This window comes from Trichomycterus rosablanca, chromosome 18 (assembly GCF_030014385.1).
Source record: "Trichomycterus rosablanca isolate fTriRos1 chromosome 18, fTriRos1.hap1, whole genome shotgun sequence".
Classification (NCBI taxonomy): Eukaryota; Metazoa; Chordata; class Actinopteri; order Siluriformes; family Trichomycteridae; genus Trichomycterus; species Trichomycterus rosablanca.
In genome coordinates, this window is record NC_086005.1 from 6,092,498 (window position 1) to 6,107,726 (window position 15,229).

The following is a 15,229-nucleotide window of genomic DNA, read 5'->3' on the forward strand; positions in this document are numbered from 1 at the left end:
AGGAGGAGCCGCGCACTGCGCCGCTCTCTCTATAATCCTGTACAGGCGGATCAGAGACATGGAGAACTGGCGATGATGGTGAGGATGAGCCAAACATGTCGTGTATCTCTCCTCTTTCTGACAGGTAAAGATGCACTCTTACATGCCTGTGGTCAAGGATCATATTTAATGTATATATTTTATTTAAGCCAATCAACATAAAGCGGATCAGATGTGACCTTAAAGGACGTCTGTCTGTTAGAAATGGATGGTGGATGGTGGATGGTGCACCTGCAGAATTAAGCCTTTTAGTGCAGGCCAACAGGTTTTAACTCAATTCCTTGTTTATATTATTTGCCAAATAATAAAAAAAATGACAAAAACCGTTTTACCAATGATAGACGGTATGGCTCATATGCCACGTTCTGTCATGACCATGTTCTTAAATACAGTTTGCTATGTTTCTATAGATACTGTTTCACTATTATACACTATGGCTTACTATACTACATTATGGTTTTTACAGCTCACTATGTTTTACAAAGGTATACAATGTTTCTAAGTGAATGCAATATTGTTTCCTATGGTATACTATAACATGATTTATCATGATTCTAGTGTTATACAATGGCACGCAGTGGTAAAGCACATATCATACTACTGTTATACAATGCTTTTCTATCATACACTGGTTCTGTAATTTATGGCTTTAAGATGGTTAAGCTTTAAATGGCTATATTATATGTGGTATATTTTAGTTCATCAACAAACATTATGATATAGTATCAAGATAGACTGGTTTCATATAGTGTACTATTGTATTAATATGAACCACTATGGTTAATTATAATATAGTTTTAGTATTATAGCTATACTCTGATAAAACATGCTAAAACATACAGTATATCATAGTACAATGTTGTGCTATGTTTTACTACTATACATAATGGCTTTGCTGTAATAGACTGTGTGCTGTAATAGACTATGGTTTATTATGGTTTGTGATGGTTAACTTTAGTATGCTACAGTATTACTATGATACACCATGTCTTTACATTTTAACTATGGTACATATGGATTACTATGATAGTTTACTATAGCACATAGTCATATATTAACACTTTGCCCTAAAGGTTGTGGACAGAACATTGGTGTAATTATGATCTATGGTTTTTGTAACAGCCAATGTAACAATTCTTGCCCGAGCTGTTGATGTTTCTAGACATTTCCACTCTACAGTAACAACACAGTTGACCAAGCACAACCTGATGAACTGAATTGCTGGAAAGGTAGCATCATATATGACCGTGCTAAGCTCAAACTCACAAAGCTTCAGTACAACAGAGTTTACACTTCTATCAGTTTTTTGTCTTTGGAGATTGCATGGCTGGTTGCCTAAGTTTATTCAGATGGGGTTTATATGATGCAAAAAGAGGGTAGCAGAACAGAAGTGAAGTATTATCAAATAGTATGATATAGTATCACGATAGACTGTACATATAGTGTACTGTTGTATTAATATGATGCACTATGGTTAATTATAGTATTGTTTCACTATTGGTAGGTATACGTTGTTTTACTAACAGTAGTTATATGTTGAAGTGAAACCATAACACCTTTACTGCAGTCTGAGCAGATGGATGGGTTGACTGGCTGGGTGGAAGCTTGATGGCTGCAGCCCACACTCTGGCCATCTGGGACTAGATCACACTCTCACACACTGTCCATAATCCATCCCTCTGTTCGCTGAGATAAAATCAAACCACTAATGTAATGGTCTTTTTAGTCATCAAGACCAGTTCATAGTAATACTCTGTGCAATGTACTTTTTGCTAACCGAAAACAGATCAATACATTTTTCTCTGGGCTGTAAGCATTGCAGCTGCACTCTGACATATCAGATAATGTTTCTATATGGGATTGAATAAATAACAGGATTTACATTTTTCAAAAAGTAATGAGGGTCAAAATGACAACAAGGCTTTGCTCATTTTATATTGCGCTGTATTTACAGTGAATAGTATTTAGACAATGAGATTCACCAATATGATTTTGCTACCTATCAGGTTAATACATTTTTCCTGTAGTTTAAAAATATAACCATATAGGGCTTGTTTGGCGTTGACTACTCGGGTGACTGTAACCTTACCCCCAAAGAGGATCTTAAAAAGTTTGTAAACAACTGTATCTGTGGTGTTTATATAGTACACTAAGCCATATATGCAAGTGCTTTGCAATGTGCCTTTTCATTTCATGGTTGATATTTATGACAATGATAAAAGGAGAATTTATTTTTACCCCTGTGCTGGTGGATACTGATGGTAACCTTGTCTCCACTTCTAGTATCTGCCAGCTGCTATGGGGATAGAGAAAATCTTAGAGATTATCCCTTTATTTCACTGGGATTGAGTCTTTATCTCTGAAGTATACTACAGTATACAGCATGCAGAGCAAAGTTAATTTGGGTTTTATCCACCATAACAAGTATGTGCAGTGGATTCAGAAAGTACTCAAATGTCTTTGACTTTTTGCGTACTTTATTATATTGTGAACTTGATTTTCAATGGATATAAGTGTCATGTTTACCCATCAATATACACTTAATTACCTATAATAACAGTGAAAACATGTTATAGAGTTATTCAAAAAATAAAACAATTATTAACAAACATATTCAGGCCCTTTTGCTCTGGCATTTGTGGTCAGGTGCATCTGTTTGCATTAATTATTCTTATTATGTAGCTATGGGCTCAGAATTTACACTATTGTCAGGACAAAAACCAAGCCATTAACTGTCTGTGGATCTGCACTATTAAATTATGGCAAGGCATAGATCAAAGCAAGGATATACAACAATATTTAAGGCTTTGAGTGGTCCCAGGACCACACTGGCCTCAATAATTTGGAAATGGAAAAAGCTTAGCACAACCTTGAACCTGGCCAAACTGATATATTGGCAAGAGAAGCCACTGTTAAATAAAAGGCCTGCTTAGAGTTTGATAAATGGCATGTAAACTACTTCCTGGTTTTTGGGCAAAACAGCAAGCACTTTGACTGGTAAAAAACAGGCACTGTGCATCGTCTGGCTAATATTTCTGCATTGAAAAAAGATTGTGACAGCATCATGCTATGGGGGTGCTTTTCAGAGGCAGGGGCAGAGAAAGATAAAATGGATGAATGAAATGAGCCGTATACAGGAACAGCCTTGATAAAAAATCTCCTCCAGAGTACATGTAACTGAGACTGGGGCAACAGTTTATCTTTCACCAGCCATAATAACAGTACAGTGGCTTCACGACAAGTATCTGAATGTTTTTGTCTGGCCCAACCCAAACTGAAACCCCATCAAACATCTGTGGAGAGACTTGAGGTTGTTACTTCACAGATGTTCATATCCAATCTGACAGAGCTTGAGAGAATCAAGAGCAGATCCTTAGACTTATCAGTAAAAGACTAATTGCTGCCAAAAGGGCTTCTACAAAGTATTGAATAAAAGGTGACAAAAAGTAAGAAATAGAAAAAGAAATATTTTCTGAATTCACTTTGTATAATCATGGAAACAAAAGAAGAACAGTGAAATACATACTGTGTTAAGTAAACAGGATTTTTCTTATTTGCAAATAGGATACAGAAAAAGTTTGTTTCTTTTCAAGCACTGATATTGCAGCTTATTTTTCTAGATGTCAGTAAAATTATTTGTTTCTGTGAAGGTAGGCAAGTTTTGGCTGTTGTAAGTGACCAAATGTACCAAACTCTCTACCAATATTTAGGGGTTCAAATAGGGACTTTAGAACATAACTATAGTACAGGTAAGTGAATAGGGGTTCCTTTATATTCATACTAATCCATTATTAATTGAACAGTATGGTGAACATGCTTCTAAATAAATTAATTAATTAACTGTCACAACCAGATTACAAATGTCTAAAGCATCCAACCTTGATTTCTTCCTTGAGGTTGAGTTGCAGCATCATGCCCACTTCATAGCATCAGCCATGAGTCACAGGGAGGAGCCAGAGGGGGCAGGAACTAAAGCCCCAGCCCCTCAGAACAGCCAGCAGCCCAACAGCACTCTTGCAGAGGGAGGACGTCCACGGTGGAGACCATGCCAGCTGAACAGCCAGGACGAACAGGAAAACGTTCATCATCATCACCACCATCACTACCACAGGCAATCACAACAACCTGGCGCTAACCGAGCTCCACCACGACGCAGCCGACGACATGCCCCAAGCCAGGCTCAGAGGAAGGTGAATGAGAGTGAAGATGCAGAGCCACAGCCAAGTCAGCAGCCTCGTCCAGGTGTGACGAGGTATCGACGGAGTGGTGAAAGAGGGCATCAGCATAGACACAGACAACAGCCCAAACATGCTCATGAGATTAAAGAATTGCAGCTTCCTGGGAGTGATCCTGATGTGGACGTTTTGTCTAATGAGGAGTCTTCCATCACTCCGTCTTCACAAGACGACCTGACTCCCTCACAAGAGGAGCTAACTCCCTCTCCACAGGAGATCCCACACAAAGAGGAGCAAGCTGGAGGTAGTCCTGGCCTACAGTGTTCCTCCAGTACTGAGAGTAGTCTCCAAGCACACTCTGAACAAACAGAGCATCTGCAGGAACAAAACGAGCAGATGGAGCACTGTAAGGATGGTAGAGAAGAACCAATGGCAGAGGGCTGTCAAGAAAAGGAAGAAACTGTTAACGAGGAAGAGTGTCAGGGAGAAAATAATTGTTTGGCAACTGTTGGTAGTTCAAAGGGTAGCTTACACCATTACAGTAAGAGATCAGGGCCAATCAGAGTGGATGTTCCACCCTTTGCCGAGATTCCACGTCAGCCAATACTAATACCTCATTTCCAGGCTCAGTCTTTCTCAGATCCACCAAGTAGTTCCCCTAAGGAGCACAAATCAGGCCCTAACCATTTTAACCTAAATGACACCACCCCTATGAGCACAGAAACAACGCCTGAATGTCCTCAGTCTTTTGAAGAAACTTTCTCAGACTCCAGTACAGAAGCCTGTTCTGATTCATATCCACAAAACTGTGAGAACCACTCCAAGTTCTACCCAGTGACTCAGACAGAATCAGACCGAGAGTTGTACCAGTTACATCGACCAGAGTGGTACAAGGAACACACTGACAACCAGTACTTTAATGGGGCTAGACCACAAATGAATCCTCAGGAAGAGCCAAGACAGTGCATTTCAGTTGGTTCCAGGCTGCACCATTATGATGAACAGTCAGGAGACGAGGCTGGCAGCCCTAAAAGACGCAACAGGCAACCTTGGAAGCACATGAGCTCCAAAAGCTTGGATGAAGACTCTCCAGAGCTGAAAAAAGAACCAGCAGAGAGTGGTCTGCCTGTCTTGAACAATAAAGGTGAGGTGGAACATGATGCTATAGAAGACAAGCCATACGCTTTGCAAGATTCTGCAAATATCTCTGGAGATGCTATCTCTCTAGCAATAAGGAACATAAAGGAGGCCATTGAGGAAGTGAAGACAAAGACCGTGCGTTCACCCTACAAGCCTGACAAGCCTAACGAGCCAGTGTGGGTAATGAGGAGAGATATCAGTCCAGTAGAGGAGTGCCACCCACAGTTTTATTCAACTTCCCCTCGGCATTCATCTTCACAGAAGTTGGCAAGTGTCTATGTTTAAGCTGATGCTTTTCATTATATTTCTTCTAGCTAAGCCATTTTCTGTCTAAAATAATGAAAAACAAAGTTAGTAAACTTCAGAGATTGTTGCATGAAGCAGTAATGATGCCATCTGCCATTTGTCAGGCTCCAGTCCCGGATCCCAAACCCCCTGCAGGAGCAGAATCTTCCAGAACACAAGATGCAGATGTCTCACCAAGCTTACCACTTGCTGAAGAGGTAAATGGTTAAATTATAGTTGCTATTACCACTTTCACTACTTATCACTGTAGTCACACAGTAAAATGTCTTCTTTTGTTTTTAGATGAAAAGAAACTTGGCTGCCTTTCCTACATATGTTGATGGTGAGTTGCAATTATTTATACCATAATTATTTATAACCATAAGGAACACAGTTACAGTCTTTCCAAAGTATAACAGCTAAATAATACACTGGTCAACTTATCTGTGTGTCACTTCTAATTATAAAATTCAAGTTTTTGAGCTACACCCATCACTAACAGGTGCACAAATGAATTATTTACATTCTTGGCACTTAGCACACGCTTTTATCCAAGCATTTTACTACAATTGTAATCAAACATGGTACATAAAGTTGAGGGCTACAGGCCTTTCTATATGGTCCAGCAGTGTCAAACTGGCAGTAGTGGGCATCGAATCAGTAACCTACTGATGACTAGTCCTGTACCTTAACCACTAAGCTACCATATACAATCAAATATATGCTTCTAACTTTCTGTTCCAGCATGACTTTGCCACTGTGCACAAAACAAGTTACATTTAGACATGGTTTGACGTGTTTGGTGTGAGGAGACTCCAGTGGCCTGCACAGGCCACATGGCTGATTGACCTCAATCCCAATAAACTCCATAATAATGACCATGGTTTTGGAATGGGATGTCTTAAAAGCTGATATTCGGTGGTCCACATACTTTTGGCCACAAACTGTAAATACTAACCATATAACAATCAAATCTACATAATTCTTTTGACAGTTCCGGGACCATGTGATCCAGAAGACCTTATTGATGGCATCATCTTTGCTGCCAGTTACTTGGGCTTTACCCAGCTTCTGTCAGAGAGAACCCCAAGCAAAAGTGCCCGCATGCAGCAGGCGCAGGAGGCAATGAACCAAGTTCGGGTGAGAGTGAGTGTTAGGGATGTACTAGTTATCATGTGAGGGGGACTGTTTTTATCAACCACTAAATGTGTTACATGCAATATATGTTCTGGAATTTAGTAATAGTATGTTTGAATAGAAGACGTTTGACAAAAGAACACTGAACAGGCATTACAGCTTGACTAAATACAATGCCAGCTATTAAGGATTAACCAGTAGCAACTTGACACTGGTCAGACTTGAACCGTTAACCTTCTGATCACTATTCCAGAACCTTACCCTTTAAGCTATTACTGCCCCTCTTTCTCAAATAAGTTACCAAGAAAAATCTAAAGTACAGATTATTACATAACATTGTGATGACAGATAGTGTTTGAGGCTAATCAAACCCGTATGTATTCCACTAGGCAGTAACATTCATTTCTCCAACCAGTTTATTTACTACACACTCCTATCTGCTAGCTGGGTCTCCACTGCAGAGCTTAACAAAGAGGTTTTAGAAAGTAAAAATTGCATTTCTTTTTGCTAGTAAAGGAGACCATCACAAAGCGACTTTCCTACTCACACATATAGGCAATTCAGGGCATCTGTATGCATCTGTATGTTTCTGTATTTGGGAGGTTGAAGGACACAGGGATGCACAGAAGAAACCTACATGGACATGGGTAGGTTTGCAAAATCCACAGGATCTTGGATCGAACCCATGACCCATGTTTTTGTGCAGCTCATTCTTACCAGCTGTGCACACTAATAAAAACTTCAACATATGAAAAAGCCCTTTGTCAAGGAAAACTGATTTATTTACATAATTTATAACACATTACTGGAGCTGTTGTTCTTTACCTCTCTAAATACAATATGTATGTCTGAGACCCTTGCATATTTAACAGTTTTTACTTTAACAATAATTATGAGGTAATACTTCATGCGAAAGTTCACGCAAAGGTTTTATAGTTTCAAACTGGTAGGTCACTGTCAAGCAAACCAGTTTGGGAGGGTCATGGCTAACACATGCTGCCTCATACATGAGACCTGCCATTACAGTATGTACTTGTATGAATATGCACTTCTAAGATATTTATACTAAATGCTCAGCCACTAAATACAGTTCTCTTGTATTTATCAAGTTTGGAGTAAATACTGTGCTACTTTAAACTTGATGCCCTCCAAATGAACTTGCAAACAGTTTTATTTTTTCTTTCATAAAGTATATATTCGACAAATAAGTATGAGTGACAAATAGCTGATATTTGGAGACAGCTGTGCTCCTCAGGGCTGCTAGTGTCACTTCTAGTAAGCTGAGGACTTGATAGAATTTCTCCCAACCAACAGCCACTCGTATCCGCCACCAATCACATTATGCATTTAAAATAACCAGTCCCTCGATATCCAATCACATAGTCTTGTGTGGCTTCCACCATGCCACTTTTAATTTGTAGGCATCATTGGGTTGACATTTCTTTGTTTCTCGGTGAACTGGGAGTCAGAGCATAGAGGGTAAATTGACCTTTTTCTTTGGATGTGAATGTGGAGCTGTGCTGATATTCTGTTGTTTATCAATCCATAAAATTTACATAATGTAAAGTAATGTAAAATGCAATGTTGTGTTTTTCTGTTAGCAGGGTGCAGAAGGTGAGGCTCTGTCTGCCACCGAGGTGGACCTCTTCGTGTCGACTCAGAGGATTAAAGTGCTTAATGCTGAAACACAGGTGAATTAAACGTTATTACTCTTATTTTTGTGTCTTTGTCGATAACTGAATTAGGGGGATTTTCTTAAATCTCCTATTTTTTCTTGCTACTACCCTTTTACTACCCTATATACTTCTTATAGGATAAATTGGTCTTGTACTCAACAATACCTGCACTTTATATACAAGCATTTAAATAAATAAGCATGTAAATAGAATGTAAAAATAGAATCACCAATTTAAAGGTGCAGTGGGTAATATTTGGTAGATACTTCTCTTATAACGTTTTAAAAGGTTGGAGAATACAGAGCAGGGAATTTGAGACCACTCATCTTTACAGAATCTTTCCAGATTATTATCCAGGGTCCTCTCTTGTGTAATCTCCTCTTTAGCTCAACACACAGGTTTTTAATGGGGTTAAGATCAGAGGACTGAGATTGCTTGATTGTTTTATAAACTATTTTTGTGCTGAACAGAACATGTTTTGGATCATTGTTCTGCTGGAAGACATACAGACAGATTTAATCAGTCTTGGTATTTCATAAAGTCCATGATGCCATGTACCCTAACAAGGTTCTCAGGGCCTTTGGAAGGAAAAAAGACCCACAACACCACAGACCCAGAAAACTGGAGTAACGGAAAAAGACACACAACACACAAAAAATGACTAAAAGCAAAGTCCCAAATGATGTTGCTTCTGCATCTACCACCAGTTAGGGCTAATTTACTTGTTAATCTTGTTAAGTTGATTGATAGCATCCTTGCCTGCAGGACACCATGATGGACCATCCCCTAAGGACCATCTCCTACATTGCGGACATCGGGAACATGGTGGTTCTGATGGCACGTAGGAAGATGATTCGGTCACACAGTGCTCAGGAGCAGCAGGACACAGCAGACACACAGCACACGGACGAACACGTCCAGTACAGGATGATCTGCCATGTGTTCGAGTCAGAGGATGTAAGTCCATCTTTGGTGTTATTTTAACCATTATTCACTAGTCTTAGTGTAAGATGCTTATTTCAGCTTCCTGGTATAAAACTCTGTGGTTGTGGAATTTTACCACAGATGTCTGAGAAATACACTTACTTTGTCTTAGGAAACATTTTTATGCCTCTAGGTTATTTGATACACATTTCATCATCCAAAATGTTCTGTTCTCCAGAATTGAAGTGGCTCATTTCAGATTAGTGCAAAATATGTCATGTCCATACTGTGAGGTAAATTTCAGACTTGTTACACTTTTTGTTAGTTCATACTTACACTCTCATTTGCATTATGGTATCTCTTTAGGCTCAGCTCATCGCTCAATCCATCGGCCAGGCATTTAGTGTGGCTTATCAGGAGTTCTTAAGAGCAAACGGCATCGATCCAGAGGATTTAAGTCAGAGAGAGTACAGTGACCTGCTCAACACTCAGGACATGTACAACGACGACCTCGTTCATTTCTCCAAATCTGAGAACTGCAAAGATGTGAGTGGATTAGAAATAAAATGATATGCACCATATTTTGTTTAAAGTCTTTTTTCCATTTGTGTATTTTTTTATATTCCCCATGCAGATCAATGTCTAATAAAAACTGTCCCTATAGTTATACTGTAGTAAAACAGGAATCAATGGAAAACTTAAAATCTGCAGTAATTTTCTATTTTAATGTTTTGTTTTTAAATGTAATACACCATAATAACAGTTTTCTTGCAATTTCTACCCATCTTAACCAGTGGTGCCAAAAGATGGCTATGCCCATGTCTTTAACCCAATAGGTTGATGTTTAAAAGTAATTAGTAGTTGGAATAATAAAGAATTACCAATAATCAGATACTGAAACTGACATAAATAAAGCATGAAAGGTCAGTAACAAGGCACAAACTAAAAAATCAAGACTGTCTCTCATTTCACTTGATGTTTAGGGCCAATGTTTAGCTTAGGAACTATTATTTATAGACATTTTGATTGTGTAAAACAGTAGAACTTAAACACATCATTCTTATTGTTTATTTCATGCCTTAGGTATATTTTACTGATTATATATATTTTTTTCTCCTTGTATTGCTCAAGAGCTGACAGCATATGCTGTACTTGAGAAATATGGTCTGCAAAAAGCAAAAAAAAAAAACAGGTCATGGATTATTTTGTTTAAAAATTGAAAAACAGAAGAATAGAAAAATATGTCTTGGTCTCTTTGGTTAGCATATACACATCACAGTCAAGCTTACTCTATTTTGAAAGTACAGTTATATTACATTCGGTGGTCACTGTCACTGTTGTAGTAAAGCATGCGCTACTTACGCCCGAGGACCACAAGAGGGCGCAAAAGTGGGCCGCATCCCGGTGAAAAATAGGGGTTCTCAACCAATTTTTGGCCAGTTAAGATGGTTGTTAGAACTGTTCATTAAGCAGTTACCATGACCTGCAAATTAAATAAACTGACCTTGTGCAATTTTGGTATGTAAAAAAACATATTTTTTCTGTTATTATTATATCTTAAATAAGTTAGCTTTATCTGTCCAGAACTCCTATGGCCCTATATGCATTCAAGATGATCCCATGTGCAAGCACGACCCAGGCTCAAGAACTGATGGGCTAGAAACTGTTCTATTGCAGTGCATATTCTACACTACACAGTTTAGTTTTCCTCAGTTCAGACCAGGATCGGCTTTTTTATAAGTCAGTTAGTAAAAGCTTGGTAAACGCATCAGGAAAACAAAGAAAATGTCTCAGATCCAGTACTGTTCTCCGTTTTGTTTTGGAGCAGGTATACATAGAGAAGCAGAAGGGGGAAATTCTAGGTGTGGTGATCGTTGAGTCCGGCTGGGGTTCCATTCTGCCTACTGTCATCATCGCCAGTTTGATGCCTGCTGGACCTGCTGCAAAATCAGGATGCCTCAATATTGGAGATCAGATCATGACAGTGAATGGCACAAGTCTGGTGGGCCTGCCTCTTTCCACCTGCCAGAGCATCATCAAAGTGAGATTCACCCCATCATACGGTAGATGATCAAACCAATGGAAACTAATATGTTTACCTCCTGTTCAGGGGCTAAAGTCTCAATCCAGAATCAAGATGAACATTGTCAGATGTCCTCCTGTCACCATGGTCCTCATCCGCAGACCAGACCTCCGATATCAACTTGGCTTCAGTGTACAGAATGGCATTGTGGGTAACTTTAGATCAAAACTTAATTCTTTAGGAATTGCAGAGCTTTAAATTTCACTAGGGATGTAACAGGTTCTCCCCTGACACTGCTGTATGTTCATGCAGCTCTAAGTCATTTCCTAAACTAGTTTTATTTATTCACTATATGTCTAAAAGTATGTGGAGAATCCTCCTGATTATTAAGTTCAGGCTGTTTTCCCACACCTCTTGCTAATGTCTAAACAAAATTATATAAAATAAATTAGATGCATCCAAACCAGGTCTTCTTGTAAAACATTAGTACCTGAGAGGAGTAGCTACTGTCATTGCAGTGGGGGTGGAGCTCAACAAATTTTAATGCACCTGGTTTTGGAATAGGATGTCCAACAAGCGTATGGTCAGGGTTCCACATACTTTTAGCCATATAGTGTATTCTTAAAAATGAAACTGAATAACTGATAACTGAATGTTGCTTACATGACTTATTTAAATGAATACTAGTTACAAATTACTGACTTTATTTAAGAGATTTTAATGCAGTTTAATTCAAATATGTGGCATGTGTTTACTGTAGGGTCTGGGTGAGATAGACTTTCATTGCTTACGTGCATATAATAAGCGTCTGAAATATATATTACCTTTGCGACTATGTGGAATGAAGACATATTTTTGGTTGATTGCAGATCTGCAGTCTGATGAGAGGAGGTATAGCTGAGAGGGGCGGAATCAGAGTCGGTCACCGAATCATTGAGATCAGTGGGCAGAGTGTGGTGGCCACTCCACATGAGAAGATTGTTCATCTTCTCTCAAATGCAGTTGGAGAGGTAACACACATCATCTTCAGCATACAGACAAAATTAGTTTTTGAGTAAAATGATTCATCACAGAGCAGAAGGTTTCCTCAGGAGTTTACTGTATACAAAGTGATTAAAGCATGCTCAGTGGTCTGGCTGTTAGCCGTGTGCTTATTGAAGGCTACTCCTGGTTTGCATACCAGACTAGGCACAGTTTTTACACCTGATGCCTATCCCAAAGCAACCTTCCTATTTCCATCTGGGCTTGGAGCTGGCACTGAGAGCACACCTCCTAATGGCTAGGCTGTTTTAGCCACCCTCAGACATTAGTCAGTCATGTTCGTGTAGACGCCTGACTCGCCATTAGCACAGCTGAGATTTGAACCCTGGGTGCTCAGATCTCATCAGTAATGGGCTAGTGTACTTAACCTCTGTGCCATTCAAAGTGTACAGAACAAAAACACGTTCTACAGTCTGTAATTGTATTCTTACAAATTAAATGTATGGTCAGCTTATAAAATAATCAATGAATCTACTTTCAGATAGGTGTACCTAATAAAGTGCTCGGTGAGTGTATATTGTAGTATTTTTTTTTTTTTTTTAATTTTTACCCCTTTTTCTCCCCTTTTAGCGCATCCAATTGTTCAATTAGCATCGTGCTTCCTCTCTGTCTATGCCGAACCCTGCCCTGACGGAGGTGATTGAAGCTAACCCGTATCCCCTCCGAAACACGAACAGCAGCCAGATGCATCTTTGCCACCCACACATTGACGAGTTTGGCGCCACCTAGCGTTGCATGCGGAGAGACACACCCTAAGGGCACCCTCTCCCATCTCTGTGTAAGCGCCTCCAATCAGCCGGCAGAGAACGCAATCGCATTCTGACAGAGAGAGACCCACATCCGGTTCTTTGTCCCACCCCCAACATGAGCAACCGGCCAATCGTTGCTCATATAGCCACTCAGCTTCGAACCGGTAAAGCAAGGCTGGATTCGATACCACGCTTCTCAGAATCCAGCCCTGGTTGCAGCGCGTTTCTTTTTACTGCTGCGCCACCTGAGCGGCATATTCTAGTATTTTTAACAAGAGGAAAGGAAACACTAATAGAGATTCGCTGGATAAAATGAGCTGTTCAGAGGCCTGTTATGTGCCTCTTTTTGTTTGAAGATTCACTGTATAAGGTTAAACATGCTAATGTTTCCTCTGCTCTTAGATCCATATGAAGACCATGCCTGCTGCCATGTATCGCCTACTGACTGCCCAGGAACAGCCTGTATACATCTGAAATCCACAGAATTCACTATTTATCAAATTGACCTGCATTAACTCATGTGAAAATTTGTGATTGTTTACATTTTTTTTTAGCACCGGATGTATTTTTTTCTCTGAACACTTTAACCTGCCTTAATATGTCTTGACGGCTGAACGTGTCTACGACTGGATGGATTTACTGCAAAATGAGATAAATAAGATCATCGTACAGAGTTGTTAACTGTAAACGAAAGCCATTGTGGACCAGCTAGCATGAACCGACATGCTGGTCCTAGTAGGATAAAAATAATATAAGCTATGCTGGAACTCTAGATGAGCACAGTCCTGCCCAGGACGAAGCAGTTACTGAGAAATAAATTAGATGAACTAATTAGCCCATCAGCACTGAGATCTGGATTCGAATCTAGTTGTTTGAAACTAGTTGTTTGGGCAGTCTACACACAAACTGGGGGAAAGATGAACGAAGCCCTGAGATGGATTGGCGACCTGTTCAGGGTGTTTCTGTCTTGCAGCTACAGACCTAAGCGACCCTGATCGAGATAAAGCGGCTTATAAACATTAAATGAAAATTCAAATTATGATGCTCATGAAAACACAATAAGTCAATCACTATGATTTACGTGTACAATTTCACCACAAACCACATAAAACTGGCACATGCCTCCACCAACCAAAGACAAACATCACAAACCTACAGTACAATCTCCAAAAGTAAGTGGACACTGAAACATGATTCTGCAACATGACTGCGGGGATTCACTTAAAGCCATAATAGCTTTAATAAGGTTTGTCACTGATTTTGGGCAATTAAGTCAAACATGGTTGCATGCTGAATGGGGTTGAAGTCAGAGCTCTGTGCAGGCCAGTCAAGGTGTTCTAAATATTAATACAGAGAACATGTGCAGTACATCAAACCAGTTGTTGCTTGGCGATCTTAGGCTTGTGTGTGGTTGCTCGCCCAAGAAAGCCTAATTCACGCAGCTTCCAAGGAACAGTTCTTGTGCTGAAGTCGTGTGCAGAGGAGGTTTGGAACATTGTATTAGGTTCTGCTATTGAAACAGATTCATTTGTTCAAGCTGTACTGTGCTTCTGTACTGTGCTTCTGCACTCAGCAGTCCTGTTCTGTACGCTTATGTGGCCAAATGCTTTACAGCTGAGATACTGTTGCTCCTTGTTGCTTTCCTCTTCTTAAGAATAGTACTATAATACAGGATTGTTGACCAGACAGCTCTAACTGGACAGACATTTGATGTTGGCATTCTGACAAAGTGCCACTTCAAAAATATTTTAAAATCTTTACTTCTATGGCTGATTATATGGCTGTATGCTTGACTATGCTTAATTTAGCAGTGAATTTAAGCTAAACAGTCATCATATAAGGGTTGTCCACATACTTTTGGTCTTGTAGTGTATATACAGTATATGACTGAATCACTGGACCTAATCTAACGTGTGTGATATTTAAAAGCACTGCAGGAATGTCTGTATGATATTAGATGCTGTAATTATGAGCACATGTAATCTATTATATATACACACAGAATTATTCTGTTTGAATAAATAAAAACTTATTAAGAGC

At 39.4% G+C, this 15,229-nt stretch overlaps 1 protein-coding gene across 2 annotated transcripts; it reads left to right on the forward strand.

Moving 5' to 3' along the window:
- apba1b (amyloid beta (A4) precursor protein-binding, family A, member 1b) lies at window positions 1-15,227 on the forward strand. Of its 2 annotated transcripts, none has more exons than XM_063014445.1 (12): window positions 1-124; window positions 3,936-5,621; window positions 5,765-5,857; window positions 5,943-5,982; window positions 6,634-6,779; window positions 8,378-8,467; window positions 9,218-9,409; window positions 9,743-9,922; window positions 11,205-11,417; window positions 11,487-11,606; window positions 12,269-12,409; window positions 13,592-15,227. In XM_063014445.1, the coding sequence occupies exons 2-12, from the start codon at window positions 3,975-3,977 to the stop codon at window positions 13,661-13,663; spliced, it is 2,934 nt and encodes a 977-aa protein (XP_062870515.1). In that variant the 5' UTR covers window positions 1-124; window positions 3,936-3,974; the 3' UTR covers window positions 13,664-15,227. The 2 variants fall into 2 exon arrangements, with proteins under 2 accessions (XP_062870515.1, XP_062870516.1); XM_063014446.1 differs by having other exon boundaries at window positions 8,381-8,467.
- Window positions 15,228-15,229: the final 2 nt, after the last annotated feature.

What these genes read in the sequence shown, in the direction of transcription:
- apba1b (XM_063014445.1), top strand. Translation starts at nt 3,975, where the DNA reads ATGAGTCACAGGGAGGAGCCAGAGGGGGCAGGAACTAAAGCCCCAGCC. An exon ending in ATTCATCTTCACAGAAGTTG is followed by an intron (nt 5,622 to 5,764) that starts GCAAGTGTCTAT and finishes GCCATTTGTCAG; the next exon opens with GCTCCAGTCCCGGATCCCAA. An exon ending in AGGCAATGAACCAAGTTCGG is followed by an intron (nt 6,780 to 8,377) that starts GTGAGAGTGAGT and finishes TTTTTCTGTTAG; the next exon opens with CAGGGTGCAGAAGGTGAGGC.